General features: G+C 38.1%; 2 protein-coding genes across 2 annotated transcripts in view; both read right to left on the bottom strand.

The window, feature by feature from the left end:
- Nucleotides 1-1,615: 1,615 nt before the first annotated feature.
- On the bottom strand, nt 1,616-2,926 carry LOC139717720 (probable G-protein coupled receptor). The gene has a single exon (XM_071629221.1). The coding sequence runs from the start codon at nt 2,924-2,926 to the stop codon at nt 1,616-1,618; it is 1,311 nt and encodes a 436-aa protein (XP_071485322.1).
- A 775-nt stretch (nt 2,927-3,701) lies between these two features.
- The window catches only part of LOC139717719 (uncharacterized), a 28,188-nt gene continuing 5,560 nt past the window's right edge, over nt 3,702-26,329 (bottom strand). The window contains exon 2 of the mRNA XM_071629220.1: nt 3,702-3,862. Coding sequence (XP_071485321.1) covers nt 3,702-3,862 — 161 coding nt within the window. The remainder of the gene's footprint in view (nt 3,863-26,329) is intronic.

The following is a 26,329-nucleotide window of genomic DNA, read 5'->3' as shown; positions in this document are numbered from 1 at the left end:
TGCTGCTCCGTTATTTGAAGACATATCACGTAGCTGACCATAAATATATCACTGGAACTGAATCAAAATTTTATAGATTTATGCCTCTCTGCATTGTTTAGTTGGTGTAGATCACTTTTCAAATTTGGAAAATCCCCTTTATTAGTTACCCATTGATATTTCTTTTTTGACACAAGAGGGCTATTCGCCAAATGTAATGTATATGGAAATCACGCCAAGTACCAAACTGACAAAAGCTTCCTTAAGAAGAGAGAGCCAGAATTTCCACAGTCCTCTAGTACAGACGGCATGTGATTGCTGGTTTATTTCATTTCTTTTTATGTAACAACCTTCATTACGAAGTCAGTCAAATGCTACTACTCAGCCATGCTAGATGAAACACATATCACTCAAAATTTAAATCATCCTAAATTTGACTCTAATCCTCCTTCTTTGGTGGTTGATGGTTAGACATCGCGATCGTTATCGTGACATTCTAGTTATAATATAATTTCACGGTGTCATCAACTTTCGATAATATATTATAACTTAAAAGCTATCACAGTCCAAAACATTCTCAGAGCGGTAAGTCATGAAACTCTGCAACATATTTTTCTTGCTTTTTTTTACACCACACAGACTTAAATATGCCAGCTGTTTGCCGATTGTTAGCCTTACAGAATACTATGTCGGCTTAAAGATCTTAAACATGGATGAAAATCTGCACCTGAGAGGGAGATCAGTGCGGCAAACAAATAATGATAAAAATCGTTTTACCCGCAAAGGTCTAAAGGGCTAGTATAACAACCCACATTCAAGTTCCCGAGCTCCGAGTCGCAAACTACAACATAGAATCGACACCCCGCTCATCTGATTTTATCAAATTGTTCAAAACAATTGTCTCGTTAGTGCATTTGTCGTGACACTTACATCACATCGTTAATGCCAAGACTAATTTAGTTCCTTTTAATGCTTCTCAAAATACACATATAGTTGCTTTTGGTATTGTCAAACACACAGTAAATTTGAACAATCTGGTGGTGCTTTATGGTGCACGTGTTACTGCCTACGAAAGCTTAGTTACCCAGGAAAGTAACGGAATGACCAGACAATTCATTTCAGATGGACATGATTCCTATTTCAAAATGCAGTATCATGTGTTTTCACATGCTGTTTTAACGATCACCACAATTACTGACAGATGTTTAACATAAGTTTTGTTGTATCTTCTGTTGAACTACGAAATAAACATCAACTGATTCAGTTGCATCGACTTACCGTGATTTTAGCAAACAAAGAGATAATCAGAAAAACGAAAAAGGAAACCTTAAATGATGCTAAAAGACAATTAAGACTTAATTCTAGGCTTTGGACAATATTTTGTCAAACGTCTATAAGTGTCATGAGATATCCAGTAGGCAACCTAAACATTTATCCTAAAACTCCTCTCACATACTGAGAATTCTCAAAACTTCACAAATTAAGACCTTTCTACAAAAACAAAGTGATTTCTGGGCCTCTGTGGTATTATGTCACTGTGTGTGTTCCGATTCTGTAGTCCATGATATACAGCGATTGACTTGAATTAAAAAAAAAAAAAACACGACACAATCTTGTCCTAATCCAGGTATCATTGCTAGTTGTCTTCGGAGATCTCGTCGATTTGTCCCGGTATGCGGTTAGCTTCTAACTCTGCAATCTTTGCTCCAGTTGTCCTCGAGCTCCCTGTCGTTGTCGTGGTCGTCGTCGTTCTCTCCAAAAATTGGAAGAAATCCTCGGCACCGCCAGGGAAATCATCCTCATCCTGCGAGCCGCGCCGAAGGATGCAGTTCTTGCAGACATCGGCCATGTGAGTAAGCTCTTGACGGATGTGTCGGTTTAGCATGCCGTAGAGAATCGGGTTAATGACACATGAGGTGTAGGCAAGCCATGTGGTGAGGCGTTCCCAGAGCTCTTGGCGGGGAAAGGCTCCATGAATGACGCCAAATACGTGAAGTATGAAGTATGGTGTCCAGAGGAGAAAGAATGCCCCTACAATTAAGAGAATGGTTTTTGCAGCCTTAAGGTCGCCGCTTTGGGAGGACTCTGGGTGTTTGGATTTGGTTCGTGAGAATCGTTTAATCGAAAAACAGTTATGAGAAGTGGGAGAGGGGACATCTGTTTGCTTGGAGTCTGGCTTAGATCCCTCTCCTCGAGCTGGTCCTCCTGCTGTTCCTGTTTCTCCATGTCTCGACTGACTCACTGTCGGCACATCTCGGCGCGTCGTTGAACCGTAGTTTTCTACGGAAGGCAGAGGGCACACCTGACGCGCAGCCTCTCGCGCTATGTGAAATACTTTGAAATATGTCACTATGACAACCCCTCCTGGTATCACAAAACACAATAAGGCTAACGCAACCACGTAGACAATATGACGAACTGTCTGCTCCCAAACAAACGTGCAGTGTCCACGGTTTGCGTTAAAGGAATACGAATTTAGACCGAGCAAGGGCGGCACCGATAAGATGGCAGACTGGGCCCAGATGTAGACTAAAAGAAGGACCGTCCTTTTAATGGTCATCTTTGCCGCGTAAACCATAGGATGAGCGATGGAGTAATATCGCTCAACGCTAATAACACTGAGAGTGAGGATAGAGGCTGTGGCAAAGAAAGTGTTGCTGAATCCATTGACTTCGCAGTAGGTTTCTCCTAGTCTCCACTCGCCCATACCATACGCTACGATCGAGAACGGAATAACTGTTACCGAGCATAGAAGATCTAGAGTACACAGATTGGCAACAAAGAAGTGTGTTAGAGTATGAAGAGCCGGTGTCTTTGCGAGAATGACGAGTACCAGAGTGTTGGCGACGATGGCGAATAGATTGATAGCAACCATGAGCACCATTTCAAAAATTATGGCTATAGTGGGTGACGAACCGTGTGGTAGGTCTGTCCTGTTCCCAGACATATTCAAAGAGACTGCATCCATGCTCATGCTTTTTTTTTCGATCTCCCACTTGCAGAGCGTCTCCTGCGAGAGAGATAACTATGTTAAGAAAAGGATATACGCAGATTTACGTTTCGAGCATCCATGCGCACACCTAAACCTATATTTCGTCTTAAAACGCTGTGAAATGCCTTCTCACCGCGATTTGTACATCCGCAGGGAATTTCTCGTCGAAGTTGAGATTTATGTTCTAACGGTGCAGTATTCGGTCTTTCTGTTCTGCTTTATGTCACTAGTAAAATGTGAACACACACTTAACTATCACGTGCGTGCTTACATGAGATGTGCGTCCGTTATGCAAGCATCCAAAAAGAACTTTATTTCCATTATAAGTCAAGCAGAATGTCATTTAAAAAGTAATTGCGGTCGATGTTCTTGAGGTGCGTTATTGGTTTCCACAGATGCCCTGTTGCCTTGGGATAAGAGACGTATATACAGGGGAGTTTAGATGGGTTCACCTCGATCTTAATGAGTACTCTCCGTTAGGTTATTTTACAGTGCTCTACTTCCAGATTAATACATGTTTTGCCACTAGCATCGTGTTTCTGACAGCAATGTATTTACAGTACGGTGATTGTAACATACGCTCCAACTTTTTGACATAAATTCAAATCATGATAGCAACGTGGGCAGAAGAGAGAGAAAAAATGATCACTCCATAGATCGTCATCAAGATTTTTCGAATAAAAAAAAAGTCAGGTCGTGATAATAAATCGCACTGAAACAGACAGGCGCGTCATTCAGGAACCAGCTCCTTAGCAGATGCTTTGATTTCTAGATGTTGGAGTTTATTGACGAGAGATGCAAGCACTTTCAGGAGCGCTTCGATCAATGCTCGGAGGAAGCCGAAAATGAAACAAAAATCGAAGCACCAGCGGGTCTTGCCGTCCACAGTTCCTGCATGGAGTTCGAGTTAATTAAACAAGGTAGGAGAGAAGGCACCTCGACAAAATAACAAGAACCTCCGAAAAATCTTCACTTGGCGACACTTCTCTCGTAGCCATTAAATAATCGATGGTAGTGCGACGTTCACCACGCGAAATACTTTACACGTCAGCATGAGCCGTCTCCAAGTTGATCATCTTTAACTACTTTATATTTTTCATTCTCCTCCTTTGAAAACTGAAAATCCTAAAGCTGTAAAGATTCGAGGCACTCGATGCACATTTTTTCCACACAGGAATGCGGCACAATAGACAAGTTCCACATCATGTTTACTTACGCTCATGTAATAATGCAGTTATGCGAGGCGACATAAGGGATGTGAAGTACAAGATTTCATTTCCAGTCGGTAACACGGCTGTGGTATAAATAATGTTTATGAAAGATTCCTGCGGACGTAAGATACTCAAGACTCGCCGTCGTTTCTGTTCTCCTTCATCGTGGCTTACCACTCAGCCTCGCAGCCATCCAATTGAGCAGACGACACAAATCCTTTGCTCTTATGTTTGTTCCCTTCCATCGCCCAGTGACGTCAGAACCAGATCACGTGATGTCAACACCGCGTAATGCTATCTACTTATGGATATTCATGAGTGTCTATATACAAAGTGGAACCAAATCCACTGTTTCACTTATTAATCGGGCTTCTCACTAAGTTGGTGCATTGGAAAACGTATCACGCGTTGGTACAAATCTCTTATGGACGATTTATAACAGGGCTTATGACACCGACGCAACCAGTGCAATGTAGGCCAAGATTCATTATTTGGCTGCCATTATATCTCCGTATTCTCAGTAGTCGGATGCAATGTGGCTGAAGTTTATGCTATTTTTCGCATTATATGGCATACGTCCTAACTATGTTTCAGCATTATATCACCGATAGTTTCACTCGGTTTAAATAAGGTAAGACAACTGAAAGTTATTTGTTATTATGTTACAACGAGGTGGATAAAGCGTTCTGACTTAGCTGCTTTGTTACGTTAACAAAACGAATGGAAATAGTATTTGAAGACGTGTTCAACTCTCCAACTCTCCAACCTATCTCAAACTTGATCTCACTCTGATTATAACACATCTGACTGTTCAAGTTTGGCAGACAACGATGATCGCGTGCAAATGCAGTTTGAAGGAATTAATGACTGGATGATTAAATCACAGCATGTACAAACGTAAGACTTGTTAGATCAACAAGGATTTTTTTTTCGTAAATGTAGATTGTTTCTGCATTCAGAGGTGATGTCATACAAAGACCTTTGGAACATGATATAGATACCTGCATCACACTGAAAGTCACACGGAGAGAAACGGAGACTGCCATTTAACACTTGTCGTGTTATAATGTTTGTGAGGCTTGCTTTCGACATACTGGCGAGGGAGAGAATGAAAAATAACAACAAGAAGATATTCACTACAGGCCAGCCGAATCTCATTAAGATAGAAGGGTTTTGATGTCGAGAGTGATATAGCATCTAAATTCGTCCGCAGGTCGAGGACAAAGGTACTTCATTCATGCGGCAAGCGACACACTACACCGTTTCAGCGTCATTGGATCCAACCTGAATTTCAGGGTTTGTAGAGTGTCTTAAAAAAAAAAACCAAGCCGCCATCATTTGCTTGCGCCATTAAAGTCCCTTCCGATGGAATTGAACAACAAATCGGGGAGTGGGAGGGGGGGGGGGATGGATCGGCGCAGGAGAAGACTGGAGTGGACACGCGAGCACACTACACTACCCAGGCCTGTCCTACGCCTGCACATAACACACACAAAATGCGCTTTTGCATATTTGTGTCTACCGTGTATAAAATGTAAAAGTAACGACAAAAGTCACACTTAATCAGTTGATTACAGAAACGACCAATGACACTGCGTATCAGTCTACAATGTGACTACCATCTTGTGGTAAATGCGAGAACAAAATGACCGCACATCATATTTGGGTTGCAAGTTTATACATGTTAAAACTGAGACAGATTTTCCACTCTAATACTACATAGATGTGACAATCAACAAAGACAGAACGCGTGAGAATCACAGAAAGTACAGTGAACCCAGTGAATTCTTTACGAACCCCTTTGAATAAGACCTAAGGATGATTTTCAGACTTTTGCATATTTTTCCTTTGACATGACGGAAGGGTGTTTTAATAGGTGATGTGCGAAGTGGTTGCAGAGGAGATAAAAATAAAATTATCAAGAATCAGAAATAAGCTACATATTCTGATCATACAGTTGCACAGTATGTCGAATAATTCACATTAGCCGAAGTCAACATGAAATTGAATATCAAGGGACCTTAATAACGTATTGAAAACATCACACATTACATGTATTTTATCAATGTTCCTTCGAGGCAACATGTGTGGGCTCACATGCCTACGGGCAATATACTAGTAGTAAATGTCTTTGCTTTTGTGTGCCGTGACCCACATGTTGTCACCATATATATATATATATATATATATATATATATATATATATATATATATATATTGTATATATATACATATATACAAGCAATGAAACAAGTTCAAGCGGTTGACTGCAGGTTCACCTGTATTTATTGCAACTCTGTGTATAACAAGCGTGTATTATATATATCGTATGTATATACACATAAATATACATACGATATATATATATATATCTTTAAATGTTCAAATGAATAGTGACGATGATGATGATGGTAATAATGATGATAATAATAATAATAATGATAATAATAATAATAATAATAATAATAATAATAATAATAATAATGATAATAATGATAATGATAATAATGATAGTGATAATGATAATAATATAGAAATCAACTCTCTCTCGTTCTTCTCTCTGCCATCATCCCCATCAGTCAATTTGTCTTCACCTTTTGTGATGTGAATGAAAGAGAAATTTGATTCATTCGACAGAATTAACATAAGAATGTTATAAGCTCATTGCTTGACAAGATATCAACTCACATGGAGTCCACATTTCTTCAAATGCCCATTGTACTTTGTACTCAAGTTTTTCTCACTTTCCCTGGACACGACTCAAATTTTGCATGGATAATAGAACTCGTGTCCTTGTGAATTGGTGATTGGTTACTCTGCCGTACTCCAAGAAATAGCCTCCGGTATTTGTGAGTAATTGGACCCGACGCAACATTTTGCTACGAAGAATACATCGAATGTGGTTCATGGCGATGACATGCGATAGTTCTTGATTAGTTTGCTGCCTGTCTCCTCAGGCTTAGTCAGTGTATAATGCTTTAAAGTAAAACAGGCATTGTAATTCGAGAACATGTTACACCATTCACTCTCCTTGCTTTATCACATAATTTGATTCCATTTGTTTGAATTTCATCTTCGTGTAAAGATTTCGTTTTTAAAGTTACTGAGGTATGACAAGATGAATACGTTAAGTAAAGCTTATACGTATCTATCGTAATAGAGGAATCGGGTTAAAGATTCCACTATCTTTAAACAAAGAAACTATTGTCCGTTACACAAACATAATCAACCTAAAACAGGACTGATATTTGTACTACTTAGGTCCACAGTGAGAACGAGATAGAACTTAGACCGTGAGACAAATTACTGCGGATAGTCAGAGTGTGTAAAAATGAGTAGTAATTATCATTATACGACATGGCATAGACGGGAAAAAAAAGACGAAAATAAGGTTGAAAGAAGATAGGAAACAACACTCCATGAAAAAGAAAAGGTAGAATAATTACCAAAGTAGTACTCCTGAATTGTTACAATCCTCATTTATTTTGTTCTTTAGTTTGTTGCTTCTTTAATTCAATGTATGTTTATTTTTCCTGTGCATGGGCGTATCTTTTCGTTCTTTTCATCTATGAGGTTTGTGTAGTCTGTTTGTACGTCCAATTTTACAGTGATATTAAAATAGTAAAGAAATTTGGTAAGTCAATGTGATTTAGAATGATATTATTCTTTGTAATTCCAGTATAATTTAACAGTGCTTCAGTAAAAAAAAAAAGATACATAGAACAGTTGACTAAAAGACAGTATGACAGTATGGCAGTAAGACTATTCGCCTTAAACTTTCGTCTTTATATATATATATATATATATATATATATATATATATATATATATATATATATATTAAGTTGAACGAAATGACTCCAGGGATAAATGTATATATCCCTGGGGTAATTTTCGCCCAAGTAAAAACTCATAATAAAAAGCGAATGTTAAAAGATGACTAAAGGATGTTGTCGAAACTACAGTAATGAGGCCATCATGAAAGCCTGGCGACGGCTGTAGCCTTGAAGAGCCACCGTCGAGTTTCCATTGTGTTGTGAGAATGTTGGCTGTAATCATACTCAAACGTACTTACTCTCGCGTTCAAAATATTATTCCGTTTGCTAAAAACGTTTGCTAATGATTTCAAGAGCAGCATAGTACATGTGTGCATCTGTTTTCGTGCGACTCAGGTTTCAGCTTGTTCCAGTTCTCTTAAGACTAAAATGATGCTCAGGACGCGTTCTGAGAACATCAAGAATAAACGAGGATCTAAACATCGTCTGCTGTGCCGTTCCTTAGCGCCATTTCAGTCAGAGGTTTAAAAATGCACAACTTTATTTCTTTTAATGCTCATGTATAAAAAAAAAAAAATATTAAACGCAGCATTGAAAGACAACAAAAATAGCTGACGATTAATAGACCCACCCGTTTTATTTCATTGTGTTTTGAGTGAATTTTTCACAACCGAATGTGGGTTTCTGATGAAAGGCATTTAAACTTACGAGGCTTGCAGAAGAAAACCTTCATTCTAAGAGAATATAAAACATGTCCTTGTTTTATTAGGCAGTTGGATATGAAGTGACATGTGCGAACTGAGCATTTTACATTCAGAGAGACAAGCTATCAGAGCGGATCCGAAAATTTCCAACTATCACTTCAACAGCTTATCAACATCGAGGATTTCAAGTCGCTTCCATGGTGATTTCCATTGTTGGAAGTTACACTCATCATGTCTTTTTTTTTAATGCAAAGTAGCTTATGAAGGAGAGGAAGCGAGTGAGAGAAAGAGGGTGGTGAAGAGCGAGAGGGAACTTATTCAAAAATTGAGCTCATAAACATGATAAAGCTCTAGTTTATGAGTTTGTTTGCGTGAATGAAGGCACTCCTAACAAGAGGTTGGCACTTCACTTCTGTACACAACTTGTCTTGTCTCAAACTAAGCTTAATTCTTACCTTGCTAGTTGAATGAAATACAATTTTCATTAAAGATTGTAAAATTCAATGGCGCACTGTAATAAAGTTGAAGTCTGCTTTCAATTTAAGCCTGTAATCCAAGTTAATTAGGCTCATCCACACGCACAAAATAGCGGGATGACGATCGCGATGCAATTTTCGAGATTTGTATCTCGCTAATTCGCGTACGTGTGAGTCTCACTAATATCAAGAGGTGAAAATATGAAATGTATCGTTTTACAGCTGATCAACTGCATAGATTGGTATGTTCAGAATCCCTACCACTAAGAATGAAGCTCAAAGGTTTAAAACAAAAATCCTTCAGAGAGGTAAGTATTTACAATTTACATACATTTCCTAACACTGCAAAACCTCAAAGAGTTTCCTGTATTCAGAAAGAAAAACCCACTTGTCTCACACAATTCTGAGATCCTCCTCAATGGCCCTTCTGCCTACTAGTCCTCTCAGTGAAAAAGGATTGATTGTGGCTGGTATAGTTTTCTTTGAAAATTAGTACTTGTTGATAAAAACAAAACTATGGTGAAAAATCTAGCATCCACTCGAAATAAAATTTGTGATGCGATTCAAGCTCATTATCTGCTACGGACAGGAGGAGAAAATTCCTGCTTTAAAGTTTATGCCCACTATACCTCACTTTTAATGCAACATTGTTGCGTGTTATAAGTCCGAAAGGATACTGTAATGTATTTGCTGCGACGGCTGCAGATCGTTATTCAGAAGATTCGTTATTCCAAAAGGTAGTTATTCCGACGGTCCGCTACTAGTATTCGGAAGGTTCGATTGTCAGAAAACGGTAAGAGCTTTGTTAATCCCCCCCCCCCAAAAAAAAAAAACAAAAAAAACAAAAACAAAAACAAAAACAAAAACAAAAACGAGGGTTCGTTTATCAGAAATTCAGATTGGACACGTTAGAGAGCATAAACTTCTTGAAATGAAAAATACGATGTGATAGCAGTTCAGAATTGTAGGATATGACGTATCAAACTTTGCTTGACAGCATTATGAGGACGGATATGATAGATGTGTCTTTTTTAGGGGCAAGACATATTCAAGCAGCGAGTGTAGATTGATTTTATATTCAAAAAGGATGTTGATTCTGATTTCCTTCCAGCATTTATCTCTGAGCAAATAGATTTTGATTTGCATGGACTAGGAGCTTATCCGCTCCTTCCGACAGACACAAGTAAATTTTCAGGAACGACCTGTAAAGACCGCTGCTGCTATTAATGATAATGATAATGATAACAATGATAACAATGATGGTAATATTGCCACCAATTATAGTAATATGGTAATTATACATGGGCCGTAATTCCTCTTCCTCATCTCCCTTCGTCCGATTCCTTACATAACTCTCCGCTCCTCGTAATCATCAACAAATCATCACCATATTTTACACAAAATATGTAAAAAAAAAACACAAATCTAAAGCCGACAAAGTCACACATGGATGTGCGAACAGCAAAAACAAAACAAAACAAAAAGAACATATTCCTAATTATAAACATCGCAACAACAGACCCCAACGAAAATAGTTGTATCACTTTGATAACGAACTTTATTTCATTTACGGATTTACGAAATTTAGGATTAACATACCCCTATTTCCTTTTGAACTGATTTACCACCCTTTTCTCATTTTCGGATTGACAAACCTCATTTTACTTTCGGACAGACTAAACCTATATCAGAGCTCGACACTAAAATTTTTCTTTGCTGGCCCGTTCAGGCCACAAAAATCCATGAATTTTAGATTTAAATGGACCGACATAAAAATCATAAGAATCCATTTTGAATGTTATTTGCACGATCGGACCTCCAAAAGATAACCTTTTTTGGAATTTTGGTGGCCCGACTTATTTTCTTTTAGTGGCCTTGGGCCACTGGGCTACAGTCAATATCGAGCCCTGCCTATTTCACAGTGACATAAACCTATATTCGGTATATACTCAAACCCTATTTCATTTTTGGAAAAACGAATCCTCGAAATAACTAAGCGTCGGTGTAAAGAACTTTCGGAATTATGGATCTTAGGTTTAATGCAACAAATATTCGAATAAACGAACCTATTTTTTAAATTTCCGAATTAACGAATTGCAAGGAATGAATAATTTCCTGTGTTGGGAAAACGAATCTCTGGAATACCTATAGCATCAATCAGTATCTACAGAGAACATCACCAGTCGATGAATTTAATTCTGACACAAGTGTTGACGAAGGCATGGCAACATTTCTCGTTTCCTCCCTTCCCTTCTTCTTCTTCTTCTCTCTCTCTCTCTCTCTCTCTCTCTCTTTATCTGCGTGTATGTGTATGTGTCTCTAAATGTGCTCTTGTGCGTGTGCGTGTGCGTGTGCGTGTGCGTGTGCGTGTGTTTGTGTGTGTGTGTGGTTTTATTGGGGGGTGTGTTCAGGGGGGCATTTCATGAAGGAACTTGTCGGATAAAATGTCTGACAAGTCAATTATATCCGACAAGTTCAGAGAAATCAGCCAATCAGACTAAACAATTTCTCAAAACTTGTCGGATATGATTGACTTGTCAGATATTTCATCCGACAAGTTCCTTCATGAAACACCCCCCAGGTGAACCAGTTGATGCTCCAGGGGGGCATTTCATGAAGCATTTTGTCGGACAAAGTTGTCAGACAAATTTGCTCTCAGCCAATCAGATGCAAGGATTTTAGTAGCTTGTAACAGTTTGTCAGAAAAATATCCGACCAAACTGCTTCATGAAATGCCCCCAGGAGAGGGGCTATCGACCCATTTAGTAATGTGATGAAAAGCAGCCATTTTTTGGAAAAAACAACCCAACAACTTCAAAGGGTGAAGCTCTACACACATAAAACATGTATAATTTTCTAGTCATTCACCATACCTGGCAGATGTATTTCATATTTGAGTAGAAATTCATTTTGATGTAACACATCCTCATCAGTTTCATCGAAATGAAAAAGCGACGTCCTTATGCGATCTAAAGAGAGTGGTAACGTCAAGGATCTATTTTATCAATGTCAATGAAAACCATCAAGATAAAGTTTAAGAAAAGACATGGCAAGCGAGTGCAATGCAAAACGTCATTTATAAGATGTGAAGTTTAAACAGCTTGCAAAAACAGACCAAGGAGCTACGTTTGTAGTTCCATGGGCAAACACTAGCACTAATGCTACCCTCGAAATCAAAACACGGGACATATTCATGGTGATAAATCTAATTAGCATTAATCAATGTTCGTGGTTTACTCTGTTTGGAGGGTATAGCAGCTCCCTTTACGAAAACATGGGTGGGCGTTCAAGATGGGGCTCGAAATAAGGGCTCCCTGCATCCAATGATGACAGCTCTTAAAAGACAGACATACAACAATACATCAAAACAGCCGTTGCCGTAAGGAGGGATATTTTTAGGAGTGATAATACATTAAACACTTCTGAAAGGAATCATCGAAGGAGATATGAAGATGTTTTTCACAGAATTATGCCATTTATGGTACAGTTTGAAAAGAAACATCTACGTTATCAGTTGGTATTAAAATCTATTAAATATCAAATCATGGTAATCTAACGCTAGATACGTGTTTGGTGAACTTGGACAGTGTTGTAGTGATTTGAGCAAGATTGCTAAGATTGTCTGCTAGTTCTAAATAAGGGATCACGATGTAGAACAGAGTATTCGATGACTTGGGCACCAAATATTGTTTTGTTCGATAACAAACACATTTTTGATAATTGTCTTTATTTCATGTGACCAGTTATACATCTGACAATGGTGACTTACGGCCAACCAGTTATAATCGACCTGTAAACAAATTTTATAACGAATTATAATGTTTCTTGTTTTATTTTACCGTACAAATGATGTCTACGGAAAGATGACGTGTAACTTTTATTCCCCATAAAAGCCTCTATATTTCACATAAGTTTACAACATACACTTCGTGATTTCGACTTACTCGGGAGAGACTTATTTGGTGATAAAACATATTATATGAACATAATGAAGTATTTACGGCTCTGGGACATACCACAACTCTGCAAATTAACTCAACAGACGACCTCCACGTTTCTCTTGTTTTTGTTCCCCCGCCAAAATGCCGAGGTGCGGAAGACGTGTATATGGCGCCGCCACGAGGGAAAAACCCTGAAAGGTGCACGATGCTAATGATGACTGCATTCGCGCTCTTCAAAGCGCTCTGGAGACCGCTCGATGCTCGCCGGGCCGCTTCACATATTTCTACATTACATATTGAGTCCCACAGTCAGTCGGCTGATGGTATCAACTTTCGGGTTGCCGTTTTCAGCACAACAGCTAATGTCCGGTTGTCTCACGCTATATATTACCGCAAAGAAGTGCACCTGATTACCTCGGCTGAACTTCTAACCAAAACTTCCACGAAGGCATCTCTTCAGGTTTGCTTTGTAATGCTATCTGTTTTGCTGAAAGAGTCGCAAATACAAACTATCATGTAATCATCAGTTTGTGCTAGTTAGTATCAACCATCCGTGCAAGTTTCGACCTTTTATCATCGTTGTTCTCACCATTTTCGATGGCTATAATCATACATGAATTACTAGAAATTTAGAAGAGGACATCAACTTCGTAGGATTTTAATTTTGTAATGTATTTTCATTTCCTTTTTGTTTCTTTTAAGGGGGAAATCATAATGGATTACTTAGATTTGAGTATGATATAAAAGCTATATCATATAATAATAAAAGCTATTGAATAATAATATTGTATTATGTAGGACACACGAAATTAATTTTCGTCTTCTAATGGTACGTTCTTTAATAAGTTTCCCTCACGAGAGTTGTATCACGCTACCATCGTTAGGGTAGACAGGTAGACGTAATTTTACCCCCTTTCCAGTGGACAATCGCGTTGAAACTTTCACCATTAATGATAACCTATGCAACGCGACTCTTAGCTATACAATGACTTCAAGGGGACCTCAAAGGGACTGTACAGTACTGGTTGAGGTGAGGAGTCGGGTTTATAACACTCCTAAGTGAGATAATGAGAAACCTCTCATGAAATATGGAAGAGCATGTAATTTTAAGAAGGATTCAACGTTTATTTGATGAAAATTGGTTTTCAAATGACTGAGATATCCAAAAAAAAGTGATAATAATAAAAGGCGACAAGCCACGTCTTTTATTAGGATCTCTTTGTTTCACCTTGTTTTTTGATATCTCAGGCATTTCAAAACCGATTTTCATCAAACTTTTGATCCCTTTAGAATTGCATGCTCTTTGACATCTCATAGAGTGATTTCTGAATGTCTCGCAAAACGTTAAAATCTAAATCCTCACCTCAACCAGAACTGTACAGTCCCTTTAAGGCTTTGTTTCATCTTCATCTCAGTTTTCGTCAAAACGAGATATTAAACTCCAAGAGCTGTTTGTCAGTTGAAACTCAGTATGATTATGAATAATTTCTTTCCAGATATTTAATATTGGCACGGATGAGTGTTACCTGTTGTCAGGTGTGCATTTAATCTTCCAATGTGTCCATAAGAATTTTCAAGTTGAGCATCCTTAAAAGTTTCCATCGCAGCTATCACTGGCAGAAGCTTCTTCATACTGCATGATGTTCCACTCAGGTGCACCCATTAATAGATGTACATGAATCATCTATCTTGACGACTAGAGGCCACAAAGTATGCCGACTCAGGCCGGCGCCACACGGAGTACCCTTCGGGTATCACCAAGACGTGCTTGTCGTCTCCTTGTAAAAGAGCGCCAACCATGCCAAACCCAAGTCCATAGTGACTACGTGATGTAGGATAGTGTTACGGACATGACTTAATGTCAAGGCAACAATGTCTCAGCTATATGCCCAGAAGAGGGTGATGCAAAAGATGAAAACACAGGTCGCTTCATTGGTTTCTGGTAATATCTATTGGACATGATCAAAAATCACCTGATTTCTCTTACGACTTGCATCACATAGTAAGCAAATCAGCGTCATCAGGTTTCTTTTTTATAGGTGTGTTTATCGTTTATAGCGCGTATCATCCACGTAGTGTTAAAAGTGCTTTACAACACCCCCGTCATATAAGCACAGGAATGAAACTCGTACCTTTTACTGCACTCAATACATTCCCTAGGGAGCATCCCAGCCATATTGTCACACTATTCCAAACGTGTAGCAGCTTTCTATACTGAATACTCGTTTATACACCTTGGTAGAGAGGAACGGTGTGCAAAATGCGATGGTTAAAGATACTAGATATAATGGTGCCCTGACATGCTGACAGGGCTTAAAACTTGGAATTCTTTGAAAGCGCAGTGCAGCTAGATCGATAAGACCACCATCCACTAGACCGTGAGGTGGTAGATGCAGTCAAAGTGGTACAGTGCACTCCCGTTATAACGAACAAGGTTATAACGAATTTCCGGTTACAACGAAGTAAAAATTCAGGCCGCAACATCATCCACTCTATATATTTTATTGTCTATTTTGTTCGTTTATAACAAAAGAAAACTGCCGGTCCCGAGGACTTCGTTATAACGGGGGTCCACTGTATCAGTGATAAAGAAGAGGGGAAGGAAGATGTGGAGAGTTAGTAGCTTAGTATCATCGTCATAACAACTTTTTCATCATGGACGATGACATGACAGCTGGACAAAGTGAATAGGGGCAGCATGTCTTCACAATATGCTTAACATTGTTTATGCTTTGCTTCAGACCTGATATTTGTTTTCAAGAACGTTGCACGTGAAAGTCATACATGTAGCCGAAATTAAGTGTCATGTATTATTCACAAAGTTGTTAATTTTCACTATTCGTTTTTCTCTCGATATTTCAATTATCTGTGGCGTAGTGGATAAGACTCCCGACTCCCAAATCGGAGTACCCGAGTTCGAATCCAACCCAATGCTTATGTTCTTGGACAAGATGTTTTTATTCACCATGCCCCCCTCGACCCAGGTGTATAAATGGGTACCTGGCAATGCTACGGTAATAATACTGCCAGGGCCCTCTGTAGAACAGTGTCAACACTGAAGAGGCTACCCTGGTAAAGAAGACAAAACTATTTTTATTATCATTCTCATAAACTATCTTATGTACGCCAAATAGTGTCTTACTTCCCTTTGTCTCCACATGAGAGAGACCAATGTGGATAAGGGAAAAAAGAAAATTAATCATTAGGACTAATCATGTCAAGATTCCTTTACACGCTTATAAAGGTTGCAGCTGCACAAAGGTGCAGATTGTATTGAATTGAATTTTACACTGGCATACCTTTTGTTTAAATGCAGAAGGTCTGTTTTACTCTACACGTTTAAAGTATACTGTATGCTAGGTCTGTGTACCTGTTATTTTTCTTGTCTCTTGATTTCTAACAACCACCGAAACGTGCAATGAATTATCTGCTCTGAAACAGTTTCTATCTAAGACTGAAAGCAAACATATGGATAAGTCTCGAATAAGAATGACAGTAGTGATGGAAAGAGATTTGAAAAGTATTACAAAAAAAATAATGGTAATATCTTTTTTTTTAATCAATTTTGATGTAAATAGTGGTATTGGTCTGTTTGTTTTTGTGTGGTTGCGCACAGGCAGAAAGAACTCGAGATATCTCTAAGAATAATTCATGACATGAAAACGCAAAGAAATTGCGATCAATGAGAGAAATATGCCGAGCTGGTGATAGAGCCAAGTCTGTGCGCTCGGTCAGCTAGTGGCCTTTAATATGCCGACTGGATTGTAGAGTGGAAAGAGTTTTGCATGTACGTCACACTCGTTGAAACGAGGTCCTCAAGGAACTGGTCTGATAAGGTTTCGAGATGTAGTCAATGAAGAGAAGAAGCCGCACACAGCCGTGAATAGGCAGCAGTCATGCACCGGAGTACAGGGAGATCCATTTTAACCTACCCTCTCACCTCCCCCCCCCCCCCCCCCTCTCCTCCCTTCCCTTGTCTTGTTTCTTTTCTCACTTGTCTTCTCTTTCTTGTCAATGTTTATCTCCCATTCATTTTCTTCTCTTACCTTTTTCTTCCTCTCCTTTGCTTCGAATCAGTTCTATGACACCCTCAAAAACAAAACAAACGTGAAAGTCAACAAATTTCACCATAAGATCAAACTAACGATAAAAATTAGAAACATATCTGCAATAAAAATCATATTTCCCAAATCAGTCTATTCTCAAGTAAGTGTATAGCCGATTGTCATGGGGATTAAGGATTATACGCTCCCGATATCTGTTCATCAATACTTGAGGAATGGCATGAAATTATCAACAGAAGAATTCCAATCAATGGATAACAAAGAAAAAAGACGGTAGCAACGAGAAAATAAATTAAAAGGACGGTAAAACGAAAGAGGGAGTGTGAAATACAGAAAGAAGTCAACACAAGTTTTCTCCTTCTCTGTTTGTTTGTTTGTTTGTTTGTTTTTAACAATCACAAATATTCTTACATGTCGGTTAAGTGCTATACCTTTCAGGCCTGGTAGTCTGATTTATCTCCGTTTGAAGACAGTCTTCGTCCACTAGAATGCATTGAAAATCGATCACCAATGCACATTTTTGGTTTCCCTTGCAGTTATGCATCTTGTATACCAAAAAAAAGTTGTTTTTGGTCAACCCTACTTGATCACATTGGTTCATTTATATATACGTGTATGCAGGTCGTAATTCTTTCTTTGCTTAGATCTTTGGTAGATATTTCTTTGCGTATTCCACGAATTGATGTATCAAACAATCAATGAATAATAAATGTATATTTGTTTCTTTGTAAATGTGATCTATATCATTGAACGAAAGTGCAATAAAGAATGATTAAAAAGAAAATGTGTGCTTTAAGCCGAAGAGTATGATCTTCGGCATAGTAGTTTCTCGTTATAACAATCACTACTTCCACGAAGCGTTTGATATTGTATCTTACTAATTTTTGTAATTTACACTTACGGTATAAATGTCTTTCTCATGTCAAGTAAGGGAGAGATCGAGACAGACAGACAGACAGGCTGAGACAGACAGGCAGACACAAACAGGTACCGAGGGACAGAGATAAAGACAAAAAGAGGCACACGTGTACGAGGACAGAGTTAAAGATGGGAAGGGGCAGATGCTTTGAAGCTATTTGTGGCCTGGTCATGCATCCCCACGCCACCCCCCTTCGGGAAGCCAGCACCGGATTTCAAATCTCAAGCTCGCGTTTTCTGTTTTCGTCAGTCCCTCCTCAGTCTGCATGCCCCAGTCTATTTTCGTCTACCCCTCCTCAAGCTCGCACCATCCTTTTTCTTCCCCTTATTTTTTTTTTTCGTTTGTCTGCTCAGATTTTCGCCATGAGGGACCACTCTCAATCTGCCGAATTTTGTTCCTCTCCAGTAGAAGCATCACTCAGTCCTGAATCACAACTCTTCATTCTGTCTCATGAGCCTCATGTGCCTGTAGGCGCACAAACATTCCTTAACACAACCAAACATTGACAGAAGTAAAAACTTCTTCAACAGACCGTCTACCCTCTCATTTTTTAGAATTATTTTAGAATTGGAGGTGTCAAAGTATATATCGATTCTCTGTCAAATGATAATTGATTCTATGAAATGCGATATTTTTAAATCTCTCCACACACTATAGAGGTGATTTATTTCAATTTTATATCTATAATGAGTGAAATTAATGGTTTACAAATACAAGAAAGAAACCATTAAAACTCGAGCGAATGAAGCACAAATGAAAATAACAATAACAAATTACTACTTGTTAACCAAGGTAAAAACATATTTGTTTTGCCTCCTGTTTTTCCCTGTCGTCTGCTACGGACTATTTTTAATCCTGTTTTTGTTGATATCATTTTCTTCTTTCTTGTAATGAGAGATAAATTGGAAATTCACAGTGAAGAGAAAAGAAGAAAAAATCCATGAAATGTCCTTCCAGTTTGACTGTAAGCGTGAAAAAATGCTGAAATGCATACCACTCTGTAGTCTGGCAATTATACTACGTGTATATGCATGATATGGTGAGCCCATTATCCTCGTCATGCATGCACTTATTATACGATAATGGTCTCCTGCATTCCTATTACTCTGAGATTTGTTTAATTTGTCTTTTGAACAGCAAGTTATACGTGAAATCTTATTTTCATTTATATAGGTAAGGAGTTCTCTAAACACATCCAAAAGGTGTGGTTACCTGTGGCAGTTTCGACGACGGGCTGTCATCTTTCTCAAACGATGGCTAATTGGCAACTGATGAACTTATTTAGCAATTAATATTTTCATTTAATGCGTAAAAGAACCTGCTCGTAATCATTTTGTACTATTAAAGAAAAGAAGTATTGGTTTTTATGTAAACCATCAATACATATATATTACTGAATAACTTTGTTCAATTAGCTTTCTGTTATATTTTTGTACGAAAAAGGAATGCATAAATCAAATCAAAACAAAATAAACACTTCTTAGTCTAGTTGCGTGCTATAGGCAAAGTGCCCAGTCTTCGATTGATGGCGCTATTGAAGGGAACAGCAGAATACATGCATCATAACCATCTCTAAACAACATTTTTGTTTAAACAGTTATGAGTGTGTGTTATCATGTGCGCCTATGATGTATAATCAAGAAATGGTGACTATATATTTTTTTTTAAAAATCTCGTGTTAAATGGCTGCTACCACGTCGCACTACGCCATTGTTGATAGTTAAAGGATAAGTTCACCTTCATAGACATGTGGGTTGAGTGAATGCAGCAATATTAGTAGAACACATCAGTGAAAGTTTGAGCAAAATCGGACAATCCGTTAAAAAGTTATGCATTTTTGAAGTTTCTGCTCAGCCACAGCTGGATGAAAAGACTACTATAGCTTGTGATGTCACATGAGTACAACGATATAAAGAAAGAATAAAGAAAACTCAACATATTTCCATTTTTCTCGCATAACAAAAGAACACTCGACTTCTCTCTTTCAGAAGGGAGGGGGAATAATATTACCCTTAACATACGTCAGTAGCAAGTCGAAGAAATGTGCACTTTATTCAAAAAGTAAAGTTTTGTGAAATTCTCTTTTTATTTTCCTTATAGAGTTGTACGCATGTGACAGCATATACTGTAGTAGTCTTCTCTTCCAGCAGTGACTGTGCAGATACTTAAAATATTCGTAACTTTTGAACGGATTGTCCAATTTTCCTCAAAATTTCAATGATGTGTTCTACTAATATTGCTGCATTCTCTCAATCCTTATGTATATGAAGGTGGACTTGTCCTTTAAAATGGGTATGGAATGCTAATAGTACTATCGAACCGAATAGCACCAAAACAGCTTGTATTTCACCGTTTTACAGTAGGTGCCCAAAGAAACATGATTCTTTCTGACAGCAACCGAACTCCATTTCCCTCAATCGATTGCTTTGTGTTTTGACGCCCTTCCTTTCTTTTTTCAAAGGGTATGTGACATGGTCATGCAGATGACGCACATTAGATGCAGTGCAGAAAGTTACAGTATGACGTGTTTTCGAGTTGTTAGAATGTATGAGTGCGTCCTTGTTAGCGTGTAAAATGAGTGTGTACATGAATGTAAACATTAAGTAGTTACCGCAAAACATAGTACACCGTGCATATACAATGACTGTTTTAAGCTTACAGTCGTCCAAGGAGTCCACTGGGGATACCAGGCCTGTGACCGGTAAACTTCCTTCCCGAAGCGCCCAACTTCCGCAGGTATCAATGATTGAGTGTCAATGATGAAGACCTAGTTAATCCTGAGTGCTCTTGCATGAAAGCAAGAGATTCAGGAGTGAAGTGTTCCCACTTCGATCGGAGTAGGTTCTCTTCGGCTGTGTCAAGGGCTTTGTTTTCAATTCTGTTTCTTCCATTTTCCTCTTGATGTTTTCGAATGCTAGACATTTGATTTTACCCGACGTGTCGCAGATGTAAGAAGGTATTTCTGTTACATCTCAATTCTATGATAGAGAGGTATGAATGGATCGTATTCGTCACCTTGATTTCAGGAATTTTTTGCATTTCGTAACTGTTTCTTTCCGCCCAAGGCAAGATGCGTAAACTAGCAACGGTGGACCATTCGTCAACATATCCTCTCTTCATCGCTCCGTGTGTACGGGAAGGACTGGTATTCTCTACTCATTTGAAGCTGTATGGTTTGATCAGATTTAAATATAATTCCTGGTTCATTGGACTGGAAATAAAAAACTGACGTGTCGGACGGTAGTGTGGCAGCACAAATAACAAATATTAATACGGAAGTATCATTTCATAAATTTGTTTACTGTAGAGATGAATGCATGTCCACAACCAAATTGTGTGAGATAGATTGTAATTGGTTTGCGCGGAACTACGTGCATGCTGCCTATTTTTTTATTATTATTATTTTTTTTACAATTTCTAACATTTCAAAACATTTCAGATCTGTGCACATTGAATGTGGAACCTTATCTTAGGTTTGGTAACATCCCAAGGTACGGGAAACATTTTCATGATATGAGGCGTCCTTCAAAGAACAGCTCACATTCAAATGAACAAGAAAATAGTACTGTTCTCCGTCGTGTTCTGGACTTCTTGCATGATATTCCCCCATTCAGTTTCCATCCTGATTATTTCAGAGCAAACACAGTGGAGTCATGCAGTCCGAGATGTGCCCGTTGGGTTTTCTATCATTACACATCAGGCAGATGATCTGAAATTTGTACATGGTTGAATAAGTAAATGTACACCAGCTTCCATCATAAGGGTTTTATTGAGGGCTGTTCCATTACTTTGATTCAGTTGAAAAACCTAGTGATAATATTATGCTCCAAACTGTTTCGTGCTTTTAATCTTCTGGGATGCTTCTATTATGTATTTTACTTTATCATGAATATATTCAAGTGTTCATTGTACTTCATTAAATCGGGGGGGGGGGGATTTAAGGGAGAGCTACAGACTCTTGACCTAACCAAGCACAAGCACGACAACCCCCCCCCCCCCTACACACACACACACACACACACTAAAAAGCATTCCACGGCCCTTGTAAATATTTCCGCCACAATGAGTTTGGTTTTAAGCATGATTGTATGTGACTGTAATTATATATATATATATATATATATATATATATATATATATATATATATATATATATATATATAATTGTAAGTGTAAATTGCAAGTGTTCTTGATCAAGGGCAAAGAGCCCGAAAATTTGTGTGTCATAAATAAACTGTTGGCATTGACAACTTGAGCTTGAGTTCCGTTCTATTTTGATAAATGATATATATATATACTGTATATATGTATATATATATATATATATATATATATATACAATATATATATACATTTTGCTGATCTATATGTATATATCATAAAATTATATTCATGCATATTCACATGTACACTACGAATGTGCGTAGAATTGCTATACATTATACTTCCATTTTCCCCACTTCATTCAGCATCATCCTCGCGATCGAGCGACCCATTGACGTCCCTGTCACTTCCGCACTTCACAGCAGTGAGAGGAGTACGAGCTCTATGTGAGATTGTTGATCGTCTTTGTCTTACCTAGAATGTCGCAGTCGTTCAGGCGCTCTCGCCGCGAGACAGTTAGTGCTTGACCGCTCGAGCACCTGTTATGAAATATCCCAAGTTTTGTCGATGTTGTCGTGAAGTGTGGGGTATCGAGTGAATTATGAAATCGATCCAATGTCGGTCATTATAGGTAACGTTCTCTCTTGGCTTTGAAACAACGGTTGAAGGAGGTCTCTTGATAACTTCAGCCATGGATGAAAGTCAAAGTGGATCAAAAATAGCATGAGTGATCTGTGATATCATTCTCTCTCCGCGTGAAATTTTACCGTCTGCTGGATCATCTAACAGCGTTACTGCAAACGCACTTGAACTTAAATATGCTCTATCTCATTGGGGTGTATATTCATCTTTGTCTCTGTCTGAACACGCAAATAAGATTTCTCTTCTTTATTAACCATAATGGCGAAATTTTCAAGTGTTATACATGACGAATTGATACGGGAAGAAACCGTGCATAGAGTACTATCTCGGTATTACGAATGGCTCTTATACTGTATCGTCTTGATCAGTTTGTCCTCCGTGTGTAGGCCTATGTGTGAGTATTCAGGTGTTAGTGTTTGTGTTTGTGTTTGCGAGAGGAAGGAGGAAGTCAGAATATAATGTATGTGGATTACATAAGGACCAAATCATTATCCAGAGACATATGCTCAGTTTCAGATTCAATTCAATTCAATTCATTTTAATCGTCCAATAAAAAAAAAACATAACGGGAAATTCAGTGCGGGATTTTTACATATAGGGCATAAAATGACGAAGCATAACAAATACGATATATACACAGAGAGAGAACAACATGAAATAGTACATGATAGATAGATGAATAACCGAACATGTATGCAAAGTCAAACTGGACAGAACAATCGTATAAAAACGTGGCATAAAGACCGACTCCATTGGCATGATGATGTTAAAAACTCCAGAAACCTTCCCTGTCGCTACGTTCCCAGTCTCTACCCCCTCCCCTATGTCAGCACGCGATTCAATAAACTGAAACAACCCAAACCAACTCGCCCTAAAGTACAACACAACAAACAAATTAACACATACGACAACAATATCAGTGATTCATCATATAAATTTCTTTCTAAATCCCACCAATATTGCACATTATCACTTTACAAATTCTGAGATATAATATAAAAGATTACGAATATAATCATTGTAATTGTACGTCAACTTTTCAGAAAAAAAAATATAAAGGGAGGATTAGCGGTGTAGAGAGAAGAAAAAAATACATAATAATGCATGGGAGAAGAGACGAGAGAAGAACATAGAGAGTGACTTGCGTTGATTCTTTCAGTACGATTCACTTTTATACAAACACTATACCTATATTAATAGGTAGTATAGTGCATTGTGTTTTTTGTGGTAATTCAGTTTAAATGTATATTATCATGTTCAATGTGACATTTATCTATATAAGTAGTGATGCATTGTGTTTTTGTGGTAATTCAGTTTAAATCAATGTTGTTCAATATAACATTTATCTAAGGACATCTAATCAGGACATATAAGATACACCAAGATCGAACTAGTCTCACTGGTTTGAAATCACTGGCCGAGGTTTCCTGGTTGATGCGACCTCGGATAACAGTCCGAGACTCGTCAGCACGATAGCCGAGTGAGACATAAAGTATGACATGTCGTTTGAGAATACTCCAGAGCATGGAGTTCAGAGTACCATAATGATTTTGTTATTAAGCTGTCAACTAAACAGAAATCATGGAATATTTAGAAGGACCGAAAGGCTTGTCGCACCACACTGTTGCCCTCTGCAATCCTGGTGAGACTGTCGTTAATAATGAAAGTTTGTTATTCAGACACCTCGTCGGCTGTACGAAAAACAGTTCTGATCGAACGACTCCGAACTGGGAATTCTCTTCTCAACAGTCTGTTCCTAGGCAACGGTGACGTCAGACATACGACTGAGACTTGGGCGAGAAACTTCAATCTTCCGGGCCATCTCATTCGTGAGACTTGGTAAGAATCTCTGTCATTCATTTGTGGCGAAATTTCATTTCGCTCGAGCAGGAATAATGAAAATGTTGAATGGCTGACAATGGTATAAATACACGAAACGCCCTTTGTATAGAACGCAGTATATATTCCCTCTTCCTCGAATAGGATCCTTTCTTATTTTCTCCCACTCCTCTTTATTTGATTTCATTCATATTCTCTCTCTCTCTCTCTCTCTCTCTCTCTCTCTCTCTCTCACACACACACACACACACAAGCACAGACACAGACACACACACCATGAGTACTAATGAGGTACAATATATCTATGTACGTGTATACAAGAATTTTTACTCCTATTTTTTGGGGCGAATTTTAAGACTGGATTTTCACATTCTTTTCCAAATCTTAGGACGTCATTAAAGCAGAAATGATTTATGACATGCAGAGGGCGTAACAAATGTTAAGCACTGAGATCATTTGATATTTCTTGTATCTGAAAACAAAGTATTCAGTACTGATACATGAAAACAATTCTTTAAAGTCACATGCATCATGTTGTATCATACATCTGTAACTTTTACACGGAATGGGATTATAGGCCTAGTAGCTTCGAATGATACCTTATGTCATTGTCATGGCTAAGTCACGTGTGCATTCGGGAAATCTCTCTCGGGACGAGAATTGTGGAACTTTTTTATAGGGGATTCCATTTTTCATTTTCTTTGTATTCTCTCTGTATCAAAGCTTTTACGAATATGTATATTATGCACGTTTTCCATGCATTCGGGTATTTCATAACTTTACCAAGGTATCCTTTGTTAAAGAGTGTATTTATTTCTCTATAATTTTCCTCAGTCTTTGTCTGTATTGCGCTTTCTAAATGCATGGTAATATCAATACATTAGTATTGGAACAAGTTCACTCGGTTGACAGCAGGTTCATCCGTATTTATTGCTACTCGGAGTTTCATGCCACCTCCATGAGGCGCAATCATCAGGCAATCATCAGGATTGCCTGATGATTGCCTGATGGAGGTGGCATGAAACTCCGAGTAGCAATAAGAAATACGGATGAACCTGCTGTCAACCGAGTGAACTTGTTCCAATACTTCTGTCTAAAGCTCTTCCTTTGAGGATATCGAGCACTCTTCATAGCAGGATAGAATCACCAAGTGTATATATATGTATATATATATATATATATATATATATATATATATATACACATACATATATATATATATATATACATATATATATATATACATATATATATATATATATATACATATATATATATATATATATATATATATATATATATATATAATATTGCCTGATATATTTTGTACACTTATATTCTTTGTTGAATATCAAAATAGATAAAAGGAATAGAATGGAATGTATAGCGCCTCTACGATAGGCATTCTCTATAGTTATGAATTCGGTTTCCAGTCATTTAGCATGCTCAGCCTTTCTGCATGAATGTGTGTGTGTGACTCTGTGTGTGTGTGCGTGTGTGTGTATGTGTGTGATATAACTTTCTCTTGTACTGTAGTAATCCTTCGAAATAACAAACATCACCCGACTTTGTCACGTATAACCAGTTTCATGAATAATAGGCATTAGAGTGTGTTCTCACCTGTCGATTGGTTTGATTAAGGATGAAAATATTGAAATGAGAAAGGTGCAAAACTGGTGTCT

This window comes from Diadema antillarum, unplaced genomic scaffold (genome assembly GCF_040938485.1).
Source record: "Diadema antillarum isolate AM-2024a unplaced genomic scaffold, OU_Dant_1.0 scf00000081, whole genome shotgun sequence".
In the NCBI taxonomy this organism is placed as follows: domain Eukaryota; kingdom Metazoa; phylum Echinodermata; class Echinoidea; order Diadematoida; family Diadematidae; genus Diadema; species Diadema antillarum.
The sequence above is the reverse complement of the archived record's forward strand: the minus strand, read 5'-3'. Positions and strand labels throughout refer to the sequence as shown.

Coding starts and splice junctions, on each gene's coding strand:
- LOC139717720 (XM_071629221.1), bottom strand. CDS start 2,926: ATGTCTGGGAACAGGACAGACCTACCACACGGTTCGTCACCCACTATA.